General features: G+C 36.6%; 1 protein-coding gene across 1 annotated transcript; it reads left to right on the top strand.

The window, feature by feature from the left end:
• Positions 1 to 10,259: 10,259 nt before the first annotated feature.
• Positions 10,260 to 20,569, top strand: ARK3 (armadillo repeat kinesin 3). The gene is made up of 19 exons (XM_008240452.3): positions 10,260 to 10,863; positions 11,773 to 11,873; positions 11,971 to 12,093; positions 12,994 to 13,179; positions 13,345 to 13,566; positions 13,717 to 13,873; positions 14,161 to 14,310; positions 14,675 to 14,763; positions 15,027 to 15,230; positions 15,486 to 15,632; positions 16,180 to 16,311; positions 16,405 to 16,536; positions 17,340 to 17,475; positions 17,582 to 17,674; positions 18,447 to 18,572; positions 18,681 to 18,806; positions 19,441 to 19,584; positions 19,800 to 19,928; positions 20,014 to 20,569. The coding sequence occupies exons 1-19, from the start codon at positions 10,662 to 10,664 to the stop codon at positions 20,172 to 20,174; spliced, it is 2,760 nt and encodes a 919-aa protein (XP_008238674.1). The 5' UTR covers positions 10,260 to 10,661; the 3' UTR covers positions 20,175 to 20,569.
• Positions 20,570 to 20,635: the final 66 nt, after the last annotated feature.

The following is a 20,635-nucleotide window of genomic DNA, read 5'->3' as shown; positions in this document are numbered from 1 at the left end:
AGACAAAGAAGTGAGGAAAATGAAGTGCAAAGAAACCAATGTGAGAAAGAGGATGATGAAGTTATGTTGCTTGGCGATGACATTAGCGAGAGCACGGAGGGAACAAAGGTTGAGTTTACTCTTGGGGACATTGATTTGGATCAACCTACAGCTGTGTTATCTCAGTTGAACGTTTGGTTGAATAATAAAGGTAAAGCTGTAGAACAAAGGGTCCAATTACGGAAGAGGAAGAGGATCATTCATATGTGGAAGATCATTGAAGCTAGTGAATTGGTTCAAAAAAATCTACCAGAGAGAACCCGACTTCGGATGTTAGACCCAATGAAGGCGATTCCGCATGATGATATGGTGAAATTGCTGAAACTTTGTTGGGAATGGCGCCATAACCCAAAGTAAGTCCCTTGTTTTTTGAGATAGAATGCATGAGTGTATATATTTTTTAATTGTTGTGTTCTAAAACTTTTTTATATTCATAGTTTGGTGATGCAATTTGGCAACGTGGAAGCTGAGATTGAATTCTTCGCTTCCCTTGAAAGGAGATGTAAGTTTAATTGATTATGCATTTGTTTTAATGTACATAGATTATGAGATTGACAAGAAAAACATGTGCAGCACATTGATTTAGGGTTGTATCTCATCCGGAAGCGACAACAAGAGTTGGAGGAAATAGAAATATCGGACTGGACAACGACCGATGTATTTTTTATGGTATGTCATAGGCCTTGACCAAGTGCAGTTAATAATTACAAATTATCCATACTTGCTTTGTGGAGGTGTTTAATAATTGATTGTTTTATATTTCACATAATCACATTCATACTTGTTTTATGGATAATAAAAGAAGAAAAGAGCAAGTTAGGTGGAAAATTAGAAACAGTTTACTGAACGTTGTAAATGGCAAGGTTCCGGCGTGTGGGATGGATTAGCGTAACGCGTATAAGGTGTATGCCCCTTATATGTTGACGAAGTACAAGCATTGGGTGGCTGTAATGATTGATATGGTTAACTGTGAAATCAAAGTGTACGATTCAATGGTTTCACTTATTCCAGATGAGATCTTAAAGGAAGAACTCGCCCCGCTTTCAATTACGATTCCAAATCTTCTCAACACCATCGACTTTTATGAAGAAGGTGTTTACGCAAACGCTTGCAGCTGAGATGGCCAATGGTGGATGTTCCTCAACAGTCTAATCAGTGAGCACAACTTTTTATTTAATTTTATTACTTAAAATTGTCAATTACGTTATAATGTCATTAGTTGAATTGATCGAGTTCTTGTTTTGCTTCAGAGGAGATTGTGGCATGTTCGTGTTGAAGTACATTGAGCTTTTGAGCACTAAGATTCCGTTAGCTACCGCAGAACATGCCCTTTTTTTCGGTTGAAGTTGGTTGTAGAGATATTATGGGGAGATGCTTACATCGCATGATATTGGTTGAACTTGGTTTAGGTACATTGGCATGATATTGGAACTTGGTTTAGGTACATTGGCATTGGTTGAACTTGGTTTAGGTACGTCATGATTAAATAAGTTTTGGGAATGTCCAATTTCAAACTCATGTAAATAGACAATAGAGACCCACGGGTCCTTTCGAATTCTACCTTTGCTCCTCAATTCTTCTTCGTCTTTCTCAATCTTAGTGTATTTTTGTACATAATTTTATGTTTAAGTTATTGGACAATAACAATTAGAACCAAAATAGTGGCAAATATTATAGCGGATGCATGCTTTCATTTCGATTAGTGTGATACTACACTATGTTTATTCTCATATTGTGCTAAATATATATGGAGCTAGATACAGAGCATAGACAGAAAAATGAAGAATCTGAAATGGAGATGCTGAGGCTTGGTGAGGAGAAAAGTAAATGGATCTGTAAATCTATTGCACATGGGCAATCTAAATGGATAGGCAGATGCGTTTTTGAAGTTAGACACATGTCATTCCCATTACATAGAATGTGCATATGGAGTGTAAAGTTTTTTTGGATTTAATGAAACAAACATCTGTGTAATATTCGCCTAACTCCTTCACGACATTTACATAACCTTCACCAAACTGCATTGAATTGGGATTTGAAGACTGCATATGTGAATTGGGATTTGAAGACTGCATATGTGAATTAGGATTTGAAGACTGCATATGTGAATGGGGACTGATGGCTTTTTAAGTGTATTACATCATTGCAAAGTGATATGTCATCATTTATCCAAGCCACCATTCCAAATATCAGATCCCAATCTTTAAGCCGTTGCCTTGACTTAATCGCAATGGGTTACATCTTAATAAGGTAATTCTGTAAGGGGAATATGCGGCTATGGCCTCACCTCCAATGTTTTATTCAACCATGCCCTCTTTATAGAAACACATGAAAAAATGTCCCCATGTGCAATGCTATAAAAACTCCCTATTGGTTCCATACCGCCCCTCGGGTTTGAATCCCTCTCTCCTTTATAATTGGTTAATAAATTCATTGATTTTCTTTATTTTATTAGTTTTGGGCAGTTCAGTAGTATAAAAGTAATGTATATTGGTGCGTCTATATTGCTTGTCTATTGCGTGCATATCTTACATTTATTGTGTGTGTATTGATTGTTTATTGCTTACAAAGGAAATAAACAGCAATACACAGGCAATAGACAAGCAATATACACAAAACTGAGAAGCAATATACACGCAATAGACATGCAATATACACACAATGGACATGCAATATATACACAATGGACTTGCAATATACATCAGTCCCTAATTACACCAACCATAAGGAAGTCGTATTGAATAGGAAATTCTACTTAACAGTTGTTCTTCTTACTAAAAGAAAGAATAAGGACCGTTTCCCCCCTTAAATCTAACTCCTTAAATCCTACTTGAGTGGTACTTTTGCCCCCAATAAACATGCAATATTGGAGTAATAACATGTGATATACATGCAGTAAACAATCAATAAACCTTCAATAAACATTCAATATCGGTTCAATAACATGTGAAATACATGCAGTTAACAATCAATAAACCTTCAATAAATATGTAAACAATCAATAAACCTTCAATAAACATGTAAACCATCAATAAACCTTCAATAAACATTCAATATCATGAGATTTACATGTAGTAAACAATCAATAAACTTTAAGTATACACAAATAAACAATCTATACACACTGAATAATTATGCAATTTTCAAAAAAAATGTATTGTCTTATTATTGCATCATATTGGCCCTGTATTGTGATTTTATCGTCTTCCTATGACTTAATTTTTTTAAAGTAAGTCTTGGAAATTGGAAATTTTTTGCTGGGTTTCAGACAAATAAATGTTTTTGTTTCAAACAATAATTTAAACTCAATGCCAATCCACCTATTTCAAGAACAAAAATTACAAAATAGGTTTGAAAACTCATTGGTGGTGCATGCAACATGTCTTTTTGGAGAGAACTTTTACAATCCTTAAAACCGTGCACTTAATTGGTCATTAAAAGAACAAATAATATGACAATTGATACAACTAATAAAAGTAATACCAAGTCCTTAATAGACTTCAGCATATTTAGCACTGTAGCATCATACATGTCATCTTGCTGTTCTGCTTCAAAGTGGAGGTTACATCAACCCATTCGAATCCATTACAACTGGTGGCTCCCTAATTGCAGGCATCATATATGCAAAATAATTCTATTAGAGTTAGACCTAGGTTTTTTTTCACCCACATACATATTCTGGAAATGAAAACTTACATAGGAGGTTAGACACTTCCAAAATGGGTTTCCTCGATTTTTATCTGATTTTGAAACCCGAAGCACCATTGCAGCTCCACAATACTGACACCTCTTTGTTTGAGCGGGAGATGAAGACGAAGACATGTTGAATCTTCTCACCTGTACCTCTTCTCACTCAGATCTTGTCACTGAAACCTCTTCGGACTCATACCTTCTCACTCATAGTTCTCAGTCATACCCCTTCACTCATAACCCTAAATGTCTCACTCAGCTCTCTCATCTCTGCCCAAATCAAATTATATCCTTCTTTTCTGTGTGTGGGTGGGTTGGTCACGATTTGGACACCTGTATCGTTAGAATTGTGACACCTTTTACCCCGAAAAGCAATATAATATTTCACTACCAAATATTAATCTGAAAATTGAGAGGACACTGCTTTAAATATATTATTTTATTCATATTTCATTAAGGCAACTAGGTGGATAAGAATCCGTCATCATTGGTTCCATTTTAATAACATTACTATGGGTAGTTTGGTGTGGGAAAATGAAAAAGTATTTGATGGGACCTTTTGTGACTAGTCAGTAATCCATCACATTTGTGTCAATGAATTTGATGGTAGGAAAAGCCTAAAAATGGCATCTTAGGATTTCATTAATTTTGACCTTAGATTGTCTGATTTTCGAGTTAGGGTTTGGCCGATTTTGGGATAGCGATTCTGGCCACTTCCGATCATTTTTCGAGGTATGTCCAAGAACAAAAGTGACTCCAAATGGGGTTTTACACCTAAGATAGGAAGCTTGGCTAGCGGTTTGGAGTTTTTCCAGCCGCCGGAAATTATTCAAGGCACCCACGCGCTGCCGGCGCGTGGGCCACTTGTTGGCCCTTCTTTGAGTACTAAAATTATCCTCATGTCATCCCGAGCACGACGGTATGCTCGGATATGAATTCGGATATCATTTGATCTTTGATCGGATATCGCATATTGCGCGTTATCCGGGTTGAATAGGTTTGGACCTTTGGATAGTCCTGAGTTTATTATATGTTAGTCTGGACATTCTTAGGATTGTGTAGGATTCGACGGACCGGAGTCCTAGATACTCCGAAAATGCCAACCCTAGGGATAGGGTTTCAAGAATCGTCCGATCGTACGATCGTGAGCGATCCGATCGTCTGATCTGGACCAAACTTGCAGGACTTGTGTCCTAAGCCTTATAGAACACATAGGAACTTTCGGATTGGAATTTGAAGGTCGTGGGCCCTATGGGTCCGTTGGACCAAGTTTGGGTAGTTAGACTCTCGGTTGACTGTGAGTCTTCCGATGTAGTTTCACCATTTGAAAAGTATTAGGACAACCTTTTAATCTAGTCTTAATGGTTATTTGAGATTAAATTGGAAAGTGAATCGATTTGGGGGTTTCTCTAAAGGTTGTTGCTTATTATTAATTCATATAATTTAATTATAAATAACGTATACCATTCTAATTAAGTGGTATAGTAGTTTATGAAATTTATGTTATATGTACGATCGTTGGTTTATTGATAACATTATTTTCCTAATTAAATTACATTGCAGTCTACTATAGACTAGTATCACTAAATTGGGAATACCTCTATTACTTTAGATAATTGAGAGTATGTTAGTTTGAAGTGCTATACGCACTACCCTAAGTACCACCATAAGATATGATGTTGAGGTCCCATGTATCGTAGGTTATCCGGCATGCGGACAGACCCCATAGGTGATGTTGGTAGTTCCGGCGTATGGGGAGATTATGTGATATTATATTAAGGTCACACGTGGCGTAGGTTATCTAGCGTGTTGATAGACCCTATACGTGGCGTTGGTAGTATCGGTGTATGGGGAGATATTGAGATATGATGTTGAGGTCCCACGTGTCGTAGGTTATCCGGCATGCAGACAGACCCTATACGTGGCATTGGTAGTCCCGACGTATGGGGAGATTATGTGATATGATGTTGAGGTCCCACATATCGTAGGTTATCTAGCGTGCGGACATACCCCATACGTGGCGTTGGTAGTTCCGGCGTATGGGGAGATTACGTGATATTATGTTGAGCTCGTGACGTGGCGTAGGTTATTCGGCATGTTGACAGACCCCATATGTGGCGTTGGTAGTTCCGGCGTATGGGGAGATTATGTGATATGATGTTGAGGTCCCACGTGTCGTAGGTTATCCGGCGTGAGGACAGACCCCATACGTGGCATTGGTAGTTCCGGCGTATGGGGAGATTATGTGATATTATGTTGAGGTTGCACGTGGACGTAAGTTATCCGGCGTGTTGACAGATCCCATACGTGGTGTTGGAATTTCCGGCGTATGGGGAGATTATGTGGTTATTAGATAGATGAAGTAAGGGTTGTTATACCATATTGGGAAAGAACTACATGTGGCTTGATCCCTCAGCGATGGTACGTAGGCAGCCTAGGGTGATGCCTAGGTGCAGCCGTGGGTTAAACATTACTTATGTGTTTTATTGAATGTGGTGTGGACCTTGTCGTTGGTCCTGAAATTCGGGTGAGAACGAGATGTGATTGTGTTAAGAGGTTAAAACCTCGTATGTTGGATATTTGGGAAGTATTTTATATTGATTATGGTGGGCATTTATTATTTAAAGGCCGGAGGCCGATTATATGAATTGCATGGAATTATCTTGTGCTTACTGCCGGTTGGGATATCAAATGTGTTTTATGCAGGTTGGAATTTTGGGAAATGTTCTATTTATGGGAGACTACTGCGAATTTTCGGCAGAAAGTCTCGTGCCCTTACCACTTTTTGGAAAAGGTGGTTATAGTTTTAGTAAGTGGGCCCGACATCGGTGTGATGTCGGGCATTTTCACAGATTCGTCTCGGGTTTCGAGAAATTCGGGCGGTCTGTCAATTTGAGCGGTGTAGGTTGTTGAAATGAAGACTACAACGTGACCAACGAAACTGGACTGAAAAGGGAGTGTAGCCCAAATTGGGTTTGTTTTTAAGCTCTTCTTCCATTCATCTAAATCAGGCCTTAACATGCTTGAATTGCATTAATTATGCTCTTTTGCTCTATTGGCCTACAAAACACACAAAGAGGTAAATGACTCAGAATGCTAATAAACTAAGTAAATAAGGCTTGTATATGTATGAAATTATGAGCTTAACAACAGTGTCATAGTAAGAGACATGAGAAGATGGTGGGAGTAGGGCCAGCAAGCTTGAGACTAGCATACCCCACATGACACAAAGTTGGACAAGTAAGAGCTATGTGACCAGTTCCATGACATAGTTGACAAACCAAAATCTTGAGCCATGTGAAACATATTTGAAGAACTAGTGGAGTCACAGATGAATAAGAGAGAAAGTAGCGGTGCTAGAAAGTGGCAGTGACAAGAGTGGCTAGGCTTTGTAGATAGACTCGATCTGAGTAGAAAGGAGAAAAATAAGCTCGATCAAACAGCAAATGACGGTGGCGATGCGATCAGTATTTTACGATTTTGGCATAATCTACGAGAACCAGAGGACGGCGATGGCTGGGCCTTGTAGATAGTCCAAATTTGAGTACGAGATAGAAAAATAAGCTTGTTCGAGTCAGCGGCGCAGAATTTCTAGGCAACAAGGGAGAAGGGGAAGATGAGGGTAGAGACAGAGGATCTTTGCTCTGATACCATGCAGAAATGTAGAAGTTAAGAATTTTTGCATGAATATTCATCTCTCAAGGAGAAAATTTATACAATACAGCGAGGAATCAAAAAAGGAAATAAATAGAGATCCTTGATATACAGCAGTATAAAATTAAGAGAGTTGACTAGAATCCATAATCATGCTTTCTATTTTTTAGTTAAATTTTAGTAAAAAAAATATAAAAGTTATTTTAGGAGCTCTCTATAAAATTTTATTGGTCCATCTCTATTAAAAAATAATATAAAAAATAGTTAGCATTAATTAAATGTTTAAAATATTCATTAAATAAAGCATCATTAAATTATAGGGAGTCACTAAGAGTCTTTTCTTTTTCCTCAGATTTAGGAGCTCCTAAAGGTCTCCCTATTTTAGGAGGTGGCCATGGAAGCATTGTTGGAGTTGTATTTTTCCAATTCCTTCTTAAGATTTGTCCAAAGAAGTGATTTAGTGAGCTCATTATGAATGCTCTAAGAGATATATATATATATATATATATATATATCATAAAAGCCAGATTATGTGGGCTGTCTAACAGGATTTATAGCCATATTTGTTTCAAATAAAAAGAATTGGGACTTCATAGCTGAAAATTAATAACTGCTCACCTGAATTGCATGTTACTCAGCCATAAAGTAAGACCTGTGATTGATTGAGTGTCTTAATAATTGAAGTGTATTGGAAGCAAACATTAATGTCATGCCAACAATTCATGTGAATTTATGGGTGAGCAACTCAACTATATATTATGTGCATTTACTTATCCATGACCAATGGCTCTAAATATGAAAGTTTTTAAACTGACCACCCTTCAAGATATATGAGAAAGTAACATAAAGGCTGCCACTGGCCTATAAGGCCTGCGGTGTTAGAGCAACTAGCAAGCATGGTCCTTTTCTTTTCCTCTTCTTTTTTTTTTTTTTTTTCCTTTCACAAAATGGGTTCTAAATATGCTGTTCATCTTTCTTTTAATAATGAAATTTTCCATCAAACTAAGAACATTGCTTTATCCCTCTTTCCCTAAGGCCCCTCCCCTTTCAGAACTAAAAAGATATGAAACTTATCTATCACTTTAGAACATTGAAATTTGAAACTCATGAGGCAAAAATTCGACTGGTCAATGTGTCATTGGTGCATTGGTCCCTTGGATTGTGACCCTTTACATATAATTGGTTCAAATTTATTGATGCATTTGGTTGTCATGTAATAGGTTTAAGAACTCCCTTGGAAACAATTATGGTTTCCTGAATGCACATAATTGGTTCGCCAAATCGATCTAGCACATCGAAATGATGGGAAGTATTCTTTTGGTGTTATGTGTTGGTGTTGCTAGACAGTTTAACTTGTTATCAATCTAAACTACTATTAATGATTTTGATCCCTTTCAATGGGTCACCTAGATTGACAATTTGATACACAAGTCATACATGCTCTTATAGTCCTCTACTTTATGTTTTTGATTTTGATATCGACAGAAATTCTCACAACCTACTTCTCATCGAGTATATAGTCTTAAGGTAAATCTTATATACATGTAATCACCTGAAAATCATACATGTTAGGTAAATGAGTTGATTTCTTCTCTTATCTTTATGATGGAAATATAGAGAGAATACAGTAGTCCTATTGAAGGTTTTGTGTGGTCATCATCAGATTAATGCACATTGCCTTTGCTGACATTAACCTAAGCACATCTTTCATTTTCTCAAAGAGTATTTATTGGTACAGAGACATCTTCTGTGCCAAGAAAGCTCATGGCCCCTCTGAAAGAAGGCCCTAAACAATGGGACATTTAAACTACTTGAATGGCCATGGTAGAGCCACATTGATGTGTTAAATCATGCTATAATTTTTCTTTTCGCTTGAAACATTAATTTAGGTTGGTGAGAATAATATCAGTATCTTTTCCAAACCCATGATTGAAGCTTGCCATCTTATAAATATAAATAGACTGCAAAATTCTCTGCATATGAACTAAAAATGAACAAAACCCGTTTGATACAAATGGCAAGGGCTATAAATGCTGCAAATTACCATCTTCATCTTCTACCATTTTTGTGCAGATGAACTCTTGACATTTGCTCTGAAACAAATTGTCCCTACCACTAGCATCATTGGAGTTGAAAGAAAATAAGAAAATCGAGGCCACTTATTAACTTTGTAGAAAGATGTGTGTTTGAAATTGGGGGATTCTGATTCTGAACAAATCATGGGGACCATTATTTTTTCTTCTTTTTATTTTTTCCAAAAGCAAAGCATCGAAGGAAGGCCCCAGGTATGCTGGGAAAAAGGTGCTTGAAAGTTTCATTTGGTTTGATTTAGTGCTCCATTAAAATAAGGGGACAGTATTCAAATGGTTAATGCTCTTTTTGGCACCATTAAATTCCAAAGTTTGTTCATAATTCTACATCTCTAGAATTGCTCCTTCCCTCACTTTTGCTCTTCTTTTTTTTAAAAGCAAAAGCTATCTCTCTCTCTCTCTCTCTCTCTCTCTCTCTCTCTCTCTCTCATCCTCTTTGCTCTTTGAGCTCTCATCATTTTGCTCCTTGTTTCTTATTTCATTTTTTCAAATTCTGGCGCCACTAAATTCTGTGCGAACTTAATTATGTCACAGATTAAAACATACATTATGAAACTGGTGGGTCTTACTATCATCATAGAAATGACGGTGGTAGTTTAGTCAATTCATTGGTTGTTAGTGGTTACAAAACGTGATTAAATTACCCCTCAGCAACAAAAACACAAGGACATTATCGTACTTTAAGACTTAAAGCTCAAAGGAAATGGAGTAAAAGGGGGACCCACTAAGGTGTGACGGGACCATCACTCTCTCTCTCTTTATACACAAGTAAACCAAGTCAAATACGCTTTGCTTTCTCTCTCTAATCTCTCTCTCCCACTGTCCCAGTAGGCTTGGATTTGAGGAAGCAAAAGGCTAAAAGCACCAAATCAAAAGAGAAACCCGGATTTATCTGAGTCACATTCCACACGATTTAGCCCCACGACCACTTGAAGGACTCACTAACTACTAATCTGCTACTGCTTCTACAACATCCCATCACCTCTGCACGAACTGCATTTCTTCTTCAAACTTCCAACTTCAAATATTGCACTTGGGTTTTTCCGGGAATTGTTTAATTTTGAAGACAGACACTTGGGTCTTTCTGGGTTCTTCTTCGAATTTCAAAGATTGCTCCTTTTGTATGTGTTTGCCTCTGGTGAAGTTGAAGACCCATTTTTGAAGTTTCATTTCTCGTTGTTAATTGCAATGGCCGCGTCAGGCGGGTATAATTACCGGGATGGCACTCAGAGGAGCTCTCATAAGGTGGATAGGCCTCCCTCTCTCAACTCCAACCCAAAGTCTTCTGTCAAATCCAAGGCTTTGCCTGCTTCTGGGCCCCGCCGGAACAGCACTGGCTCTATCGGCGGTGGTGGTGCTGGACCTGCTACTTCTAAAAATGATACAGGAGGTGAGTTCAGAATTTTGGGTTGTGATGCATTTTGTGATTGAGATACTGGGGAACTTATTTCTTGCTTTTTTGCTGTTGTTGATTTTGGCGGTTTTGATAGGATTGTGCAAATAAATGTGAGTTAACAAAACTAGTTAGATAGGTGTTATGACATATTAGAATCTCTAGTCCTTTTTAGCTAATATGGTATTAATGTGGTTTACATTTGGAAGTAAAACCAGGGTTAGCATAGCTATGTTAAGCAATACAAGTACTTCCAAACAGTTAAACAAATATAGTCATCGAATTTGGTGTTCACTTTTCTGAGGATGGATAACTATCCCGTGTTTCGGAGCGAAAACCTTTTTGAGTTATGGAGCATTTGATTGTCCCATAATTCAATTGGGTATACATGGAAACTTATGTTTTTTACCCTGTTATATTCATAAGCAGTCTGTAAACTAAGCTATGCGATCGTGTTATAGTATGCCTGTGCAAATGGTATTCCACATGAATCAAGTTAGCAGAAATAATTTGATTTTACGCCTGTCTTATGTGTCGAAAGCTCAATAATTTTTTTTCCTATTTAAACCTTAAATTGTAAATTCATCTCTGATTCTCCTCGTCTTTCTTGGAAATGAAATAGTGGGATACATCATTGATGTCAAAATAATTTGTTCAATGCTACATTCGTGGGAAGTTCTAGTGTAAAGTTTTCCTCTCCTTGGAGAAAATTAATTGTCCTTTTCTACTGTAAGCTGTAATGCTAACCAGTAGGTTCTTCCTTTTGCACTAGCATTAGGTTTCCCAAAAATTTATTATTTGTTGATCAAAAGAGGTTCCTACCATGAGTTTATTTCCCTATCCCATAACTAAAGAATTTTAAATGCTTTGTGGTTGGTCATTCAACTTTTCTTTTCTTGGGTCTAGTTCCTGGAAGAGTCCGAGTTGCTGTAAGATTGCGACCACGTAATGCTGAGGAAATGGTTGCAGATGCCGATTTTGCTGATTGTGTAGAATTACAGCCAGAGGTATCCTGCTAAAACTTGATTTATTAATAGCTCACTGTCTTCCGGTTGGTATCTGATTTATGGCCATGGAAAGTAAATCTATCTTGGTCTATTTCAGCTGAAAAGGTTGAAACTTCGGAAAAACAATTGGGACACAGATACTTTTGAGTTCGATGAAGTGCTCACTGAGTTTGCATCCCAAAAGCGTGTTTATGAAGTAGTGGCAAAGCCTGTTGTTGAGGTGCACATGCATAACTCATTAGTTTCCTTCATAAACCTTGTAGTCATTTAAAAATTAGCTTTTGCCTTATGAACTGGTCATTTGGAAGTTGGATAAGCTAAATTTTTAATCTAGACATTTGGTGTATTCCAAGGATCCACATAATCTGTAACATGCATTTTAGTGAAATTTTTGCGTTTTCATTAATGTTATTTACTTATGTTTGGACTCACACTATGTCAGAAAGACTGTACACTAGGTGTAGTTGGTATTTTCCGTTACTTAATATTTATTTTGCATATGTATTACCCCTCCCCCGGAGATTGTAGCTAAGCATTAACACTCCTTTCATAAGTGGGAAATACATAAGCATATGCATATATCTATATAATATATATATATATATATATATATATATATACAGTCCCCTTCCATTGAGGGATCCCTCAAATAATTTTATTTGAGGGACACCTTTAAGGGTACCCTACAAATTTTTTTTCAACGATCCAAACCATCTATTTTTCAAGTCTTCATTCATAGATCACCCTTGCAAAAAATCAGAAAAATTGAAAATCATTAAGGCATCTAATTGCTAGCAACAAAATAGATGAACATGATGCTTCAAGAAAAGACTAAAATAACAATAATCTAATGGAGTGGTCAAATAGTTTCGGATTCAAGTGATTTTTTGCAGATATGATCCTTGAAGGAATATCTAAAAATTAGATGGTTCGGATCGTTGAAATGTGTGGTGGACCCTACAAAGGTGTCCCTCAAATACTTATTTGAGGGATCCCTCAATAGAAGCTCACTATATATTATATATATGCCTATTCATACGGTTAAGAAGTTCTTATTTTTCTTTTTTGATTTGTGGAACTTTGTTCAATTGACCTCCCATCTTGTAATTTCCTTCACCAGAGTGTTCTTGAGGGTTATAATGGAACAGTAATGGCATATGGCCAGACCGGTACGGGGAAAACATATACTCTTGGAAGACTTGGAGAGGAAGACACTGCTGCTCGTGGAATAATGGTTCGTGCTATGGAGGATATTTTAGCAGATGTATCTCTGGAGTCTGATTCTTTGTCAGTCTCATATTTGCAGGTTGTTTGCCTCTGAAACTGGTGTCAATAATATGTTTAAATATCATTATTATTGTTGGTTTATAATTTTACTGTTATCTGTAGATATTTGACCTTTATTATTGATCAAATTTACTAGAGACTTCATGGTTTCTCTAACATTCTGGTTCTTTACGCATGTATGCAGCTTTACATGGAAACTATACAGGACCTACTTGATCCAGCCAATGATAACATTTCTATAGTGGAGGACCCAAAGACCGGTGATGTCTCAGTACCAGGGGCTAGCCTAGTCGAAATTAGGGACCATCAGAGTTTTGTGGAACTGCTAAGATTAGGGGAGGCTCACCGCTTTGCTACAAATACAAAATTGAATACTGAATCTTCTCGTAGTCATGCTATTCTGATGGTAAGTCATTTACTTTTTCTTGTTTTGCTATGCTTATGTTTTTGAAAGTAAGTGGAACTCACTGTAGATTTTATAAGCTGATAATGTTGGAGCATTAAGCGATATGGGTTATGCTACTTATTAAAAGAAAAGAAATCTAAAATGCTACAGGTAAACGTAAAGAAGTCTGTCAAAGGAAGAGATTCAGCTCTGCCAAGCCAAAATGGGAACAATTCTCACATGGTTAAAAGTCTAAAGCCTCCTGTTGTTCGAAAGAGCAAGTTGGTTGTGGTGGATCTTGCTGGTTCAGAGCGTATTGACAAATCAGGTGCGTGCATGCGGTGAATGGAAATAATAAGTCTCCTTACTTATGATTGACTGGCTATTATTTTGTTTTTTGTTTCCTAATACAGTATTTCGTTTTAGTTGAGAACACTTAGAAAATTGAATCCTTTCTTGCCATAAGCTTAGGGTTACTGTACAATAGAGAACCGCAAAACATAATTTTTCAGGAAAACTATCTTATTATATATACATTTTTTCGCTATGACAGATATGTACTTTTATATGGGGGCAGGGTCTGATATTTGTTGTTGGTTAATCTTCATGTACCAGGAAGTGAAGGACATACACTAGAAGAAGCCAAATCAATCAATCTCTCCTTGAGTGCACTGGGCAAGTGCATTAATGCATTAGCAGAGAATAGTGCACATGTTCCAGTCCGAGATTCAAAACTCACAAGATTGCTTCGGGATTCATTTGGAGGTAAGATGCATTAAATATGCGAGTAAGTTTTTCTTGTTGTGTGGTTTCATCTCTGTTTTTCTATAAAATAAAATTGTATCAGAATATGTTATCTTCATTCAGTTGTATACTTGTAGATTTTTTTGCATGGCTATCTTGAGTATGATTCTTGACCTCTCAAATAGCTCATGAGTCCAATAGATAAACAAGACACACAATAGACCAAAAGACACTTGTATGTTAAAGATAAATAAATAAATGTTGCCTCCCAGGCCATGTCTATGTTGCTTTTAAAATGAAGGAAAAAAAAAACCTTACACGGATTGCAGTATTATTTCTTTTGACATTTCAATATTCTATGCCTGACACCGGTAAATTTCAACAGGCACAGCAAGAACTTCACTGGTTATTACTATTGGTCCATCACCCCGTCATCGAGGAGAGACAGCTAGTACTATCATGTTTGGACAGCGGGTGGGTTCCAAATTCACTTTCTTGTTTCTTTATACTTTGAATTTGCCTCTCTGGACTAATTGGTATAGTCGTCATGGGTAAATTAGCCAAATTTGTGAACATTATGGTAATATACCAGTGTTTTTCTTTATTTTTGTTTGCGTGGGTTTTATCTGTATGATCAATGGCCACAGAAAAAACTTTCAAGGGAATACTCTGTGCAAAATATATGTGTTTATGCATATCTGTTATTTGGAAGACGCTGAAATTTTGTGCTCACATAGGCTATGAAAGTGGAAAATATGCTGAAATTGAAGGAAGAATTCGACTACAAAAGTTTGGCAAGAAGGCTAGATATACAATTAGACAAACTCATTGCAGAACATGAAAGGCAGCAGAAAGCATTTGAGGATGAGATTGAAAGAATAACCATAGAAGCACAAAATCAGATATCAGAGGTTGAAAGGAACTATGCAGACGGACTGGAGGTAAATTTTGTACCAATATTTGGAAAGCTAGTTGGCCTTCACATGGTTATACAGTTTAACATTTTTTAATTACTGATTTAAACATTATTCTGTGGTTGGTTCATTACTACAAAGAATAATATAGCTGGTGAGATTTGTTTTAAAAGCAAGGAAGGAAAACTTAATTGTATTGTCTGCCTTGAGTGTGTTTATGCTTCTTCTTTTTTACTAAGAGAATGTTTATGCTTATTTAAATCCATATTTCCTCCCTTGTAGAAGGAAAGAGTAAAATATCAGAAAGACTATATGGAATCAATAAAGAAGCTTGAAGAGCAGTTGGTGATGAATCAGAAAAAGCATGGCAGTGAAAAAATCACAAACGGACCTGAAGATGATGACTCTAATGTGACAACTATCAAAGAGGTATTATGGTCTACACTGTAGAAAAAGAAAAAGAAAAAAAGGAAAGCTATATATGTTTTTCTGTTCTTTTCCATCTTGTCATATGTTGTTTTGATTAAAACTACAGACCATACAACATATTTACCATCTGTACTTTCTTTTTCTTCATAGCATTATTGTTGGTAGTTGACTCTTCTAGATGTTCCTGATTATATTATTGATTACATTAGGGAAGAAAGAAAACATAATGCATTTTATTAAGGTCAAGGTTTCAAAAATTTGCATGGTCAAAATTTGGACATTGGCCACTCATTCTAGCATCTATGTATATCGAGGCTGCTTTCTTCTTTTAACCTGTCAATAGTATAGCACGAAGTCATCCTAGTTTTCAGGTGCCTTTCACATCGCATTTCTCCCATTGATCCAATTTGCGCAATTTCCAAGTACTGCTCTTTTTATTTGAGTTGATATATTTCTTACTGCCCCTGCCAAATCAATTATTTTTGGTCCTTTCTTCCTTTACATATTGCATGTTGAAGAGTGTTCTTAACAATTTTATTGTACATAGAGTTGCAGGGTGCATGTTGAGGAAATTGACGACCTAAAGAAGTTGCTCCAGAAAGAGACGCTTCTTAGGAAGGCTGCTGAAGAGGAAGTGCAAAACCTTAAAATTCAATTGGCTCAATGGAAAAGGTCCGAGGTGCGTTATAACTGACTTAATAATTTTTAATCTCATTTAACCAATATTTGACATCTTGTTGGTGTTACATAGAGCAATTATTTGATGTTCTAGGCAGCTGGAAATTCGGAGATCTTAAAGCTTCGTAAGATGCTGGAAGATGAGGAACATCAGAAAGAGAAACTTGAAGGAGAAATAGCAACACTACACAGTCAGTTGTTGCAACTAAGTTTTGAAGCTAATGAGGTATGCTGCTTGTAGAATTTATAAGTATTTTGTTGGGAATCATCTTCCAATTATATCCTCATTTTTAATTGTTCTCACTTTTGTTGATTGTTTTTTTCCCCAGTAAGAATTATAATTTTCCTTTGCTGAAATAACTCCACAGGATGGCTTAATAAATATGCAGTTGAATTCAAAACTCAAATATTACATCTTAAGAGAGAAATGGTCCAGCTCCTATTCTTTTAGGGAGTTTAGAAGTTTAATATTACCCCAAAAGAACATTGTAGTGGTTATTAGTATCTTTGTTTTGCTGGTGAGAAATATAGACATGGTCTTGTTTAGTGATTCCGCTTTGGTTTGATCAAGATGGTTCAAGTCAAACTTTGCCTTTGGCTTGTCAGGCCTGAATTAAACCAAGAAATGGGATAATAAAATCATTAAAAGCTCTAAAAGAAAATTTTGCAGTGAGGTCTAAACAAGTTCCATAGCCCAAAGCACTTGGATTTGCAGTTTAAATTTGACACAAAGTGAACATATTCGTAGTGAGTTTTTTTTATTACGTGCTCCATATTTAGATAACTAGAAGTCACATTTGCAAAGAAAATGAATCTAAACTTTGGAGACTGTCAACTCTTACAAAGTTTGTGATGATGCTGTGAGCTGTTAGAAAACACTTTCAGCGTACTAGCAGGTCCAATGAATCCCTCTGCCCATATATTTTTTTATATATTTTTTAGGTCATGCATTAAATGGGGCCATTCCATGCAAGGCCATGGTATGCACATAGTCTTGAAATGTGGATTCTTACGGATATGCTTTTGTAGACAAGTCAACGATTAGACAGGAATGAGCCTGGAAAAGTTGGTGGCCTTGAATCCCTTATGACTCAAGTTAGACATCCACAGCTCAAAGATTCAGGAAATGAGGAGAAAACCTCAATAGCAAAACTCTTTGAGCAAGGTTGCAGTCTGTTCCTATGCTAAACTTATTTTTAATTCGTGCATTATGGTTTTAAGTGTATCAATCTTTGCTCTTGTTTATTACTGACAATAGACAATATTATCAGTGGGATTGCAAAAGATCTTGTCATTGCTTGAAGCAGAAGACAATGATGTGCGAATTCATGCTGTTAAAGTTGTAGCAAATCTTGCTGCTGAAGGTGATAATATTTCTTTACCATTTTTGACTTCCTTACACTGCTGCTGTCATATCACAAGCCCATCTTCATGCTATAATTATTTGCTTAATCTTGGCAAGTCTGATTGCATTTTACCTGTGGCACAATGCTTTTTTTTTTCTTTTTCTTTTTTTTCTTTTTTCTTTCATAAAAACCTTTCAGATGGGAAGATCAGGGAATAATTGCCCGAGTGGCGCTGTACCATATGTGTAACAATAACATTGAAAGTATAGAACTAATTCCCTTTTCCGTTTAGCTTCTATTTTTTTGTTTAGAACCAGTGGTAAGTGCACATGCAATTAGATGATTCTTTATCAAATGATTGTAAAAACAGGGCGGTAGGTTATAGAAAAGAATTATAAATAAATGCATAAAATGATATAGAGAAATTATTGATTGGATCAGGAATCTGTTTTGGAGTTCAGTGACAGTTTGTGAAAGCATGGGATGGGATAGGGATCTCAATTTACGTGGTCAATTTGAGGTCATATATTTTGTTATCTATATGCACTGAATGGTTATTTTATAAAATGTGTCTCCTTAATTTCATTTTTTATTAAAATGTAGCCCTTAGTGGGTTACGATATTGTGCTACATTGAACAACCTCACTTCTATATATTATATTCTGATTATTGTGCCATATGCTGAATAAAGATCTACCTCTATATCTGATGTTACCACTTCGTAGTATCAGTATTTTTAGTGCTCACTGCATCAGCAAACAATAATATGTGCTCTCCTCCTAATGCGCAGAAGCAAATCAGGAGAAAATTGTAGAGGCTGGTGGTCTTACATCCTTGTTGATGCTACTTAAAAGCTCTGAGGATGAAACCATACATAGAGTTGCAGCAGGGGCAATCGCAAATCTAGCAATGAATGGTAACAATTTAAGTCCCAAATTCATAATGCTTAGAATGCATTACAATCTTGACTGATAATGTCTCTACTCTCTAATTTGCGGTATAATTCTTCTTTGGTTTAAATCAGAAACCAACCAGGAGCTGATAATGACTCAAGGGGGAATTAGTTTGTTATCTATGACAGCAGCAAATGGTGAAGATCCACAAACCCTTCGAATGGTTGCTGGAGCCATTGCTAATCTCTGTGGAAATGGTAAACTTGCTGACCTCTTCAATGTTCAATTCCTTAATCATATCCTTAATCACAAACCCCATCAAGTTGCTGAAAGTAGGATCTTCATCATTCTCCATCAGGGTAGTTCTTTATATACTTTCTCCTAATTGTAATATTGGGGTTTAGGAAGATGTCTATTTCTTTTTCTTTCTGATTTGTCAATAACAAACAGGCCGGTTATTTAATCATATTTACCTGAAATGAAAACTTATGGAAACAGTTGTAGTAATTTACACTCTTGTGGTGCGGCTATTAGTAAGTTGTGCTTGTAGTTGAATTATCAAGTGTTTGTGAAGGTCTTGATTTAGTCAGATTAAACTAAAAGGGTAAACTACTCATGGAAAGGTTGATGTAGTAGTTGTTAAGGCTCTTCCATATTCTGTTTTTATTAGTCTCTTAACTTTTAAAGTTACAATTCAATCATATACTTCATTCAAACTGGGTATTTGGCAATAGTGGTGAAACCATCTCTTATGACGGACATAATTAGTTAGGAAATGGTTTTGACAATCGCACTAATTCGTTTCTGAAGTGCTTGTATTTGCATTAACCAACAAAAGAAATTTGAGTAGTTATCTTGCTGTCACTAACAACAATGAAATTGCTTGTTCAGATAAATTACAGAGTAAGCTAAGGGGTGAAGGTGGCATCAAAGCATTGCTAGGAATGGTCAGATGTGGGCATCCTGATGTTCTTGCACAAGTTGCTCGTGGAATAGCGAACTTCGCAAAATGCGAGTCTAGAGCATCTACACAAGGTAAAGATGCTAGATATGGGTTTATGGAAAAGATCTTCATGTGCTTGTCTTCAAAGAGTATTGTGCTTATCACATTGAACATTATTATACAGTCCAGCATTACTTCATAAATTTGTTTGCTTTTCTGTTGAAAAAATTTTGGTTTTGTGAAGAATTTGTGAAGCATATATAGTTTAATCATCCAATTTGGACTTAAATTGGTTAATTCATTGTAGGGACCAAGACTGGAAGGTCTCTGCTGATTGAGGATGGTGCACTTTCATGGATTGTACAGAATGCTAATAATGATGCCTCGCCAATCAGGCGCCACATTGAGCTTGCACTCTGCCACTTGGCGCAACATGGTAAACTGTCCTCCTCCTCCCCCAAGCACCATGAACTAGCTAATCTCCTCTAGAGCGTTTGCTGAACTGTTAATTTATTTTTCAGAAGTTAATGCAAAAGACATGATCAGTACTGGTGCTCTGTGGGAGCTGGTCCGCATTTCTCGAGACTGTTCACGTGAAGACATCAGAACTCTTGCATATCGAACACTAACTTCGAGCCCTACCTTCCAAGCTGAACTAAGGCGGCTACGGATAGATAATTGAAGAGTTCATGGCATAATGGAAACGTTGTGAAGGAGTGGGAGAATGCAGCAACAAGAATCGGCCTTATTTAAACTCAAATCTGAGGATTGAGCTTTCCACATAAACAAAAAAGGAATCCTTGCTTGCAGCTGCACTTCACCAGCTTGTTTTGAGGAAGTTGCCATTCATTGGCCGGGCGCTCTTTGGTTTATAGTCCTAATATTTAGTTAATTAATTAGAAACTGCCCTAATTTGTTCATCAAATTATTATCAGTTCATGTTTCACCTGAATGAACATCCCATATGTAGCTTCTAACTAGTTTGTATATTGATTTGTATATGAAACAAATACGAAAAAGATAACTAATTTTTTGTTTTTTTTTGGAATCACTCGTAAAATAAACTAAAGATTGCTATGTTGCAACTGCTCAAAACTTTTGGGCAACCTCTGGAAACAAAGCAATCTTGAAACGAGAACCCAA

This window comes from Prunus mume, linkage group LG7, assembly GCF_029339155.1.
Source record: "Prunus mume cultivar Tortuosa linkage group LG7, ASM2933915v1, whole genome shotgun sequence".
Lineage (NCBI taxonomy): Eukaryota > Viridiplantae > Streptophyta > Magnoliopsida > Rosales > Rosaceae > Prunus > Prunus mume.
Note: the sequence above shows the minus strand (reverse complement) of the source record. Positions and strands in the feature narration are given on the sequence as shown.

What these genes read in the sequence shown, in the direction of transcription:
- ARK3 (XM_008240452.3), top strand. Translation starts at nt 10,662, where the DNA reads ATGGCCGCGTCAGGCGGGTATAATTACCGGGATGGCACTCAGAGGAGC. An exon ending in AGCAAAACTCTTTGAGCAAG is followed by an intron (nt 17,476 to 17,581) that starts GTTGCAGTCTGT and finishes CAATATTATCAG; the next exon opens with TGGGATTGCAAAAGATCTTG. An exon ending in CTGCCACTTGGCGCAACATG is followed by an intron (nt 19,929 to 20,013) that starts GTAAACTGTCCT and finishes TTTATTTTTCAG; the next exon opens with AAGTTAATGCAAAAGACATG.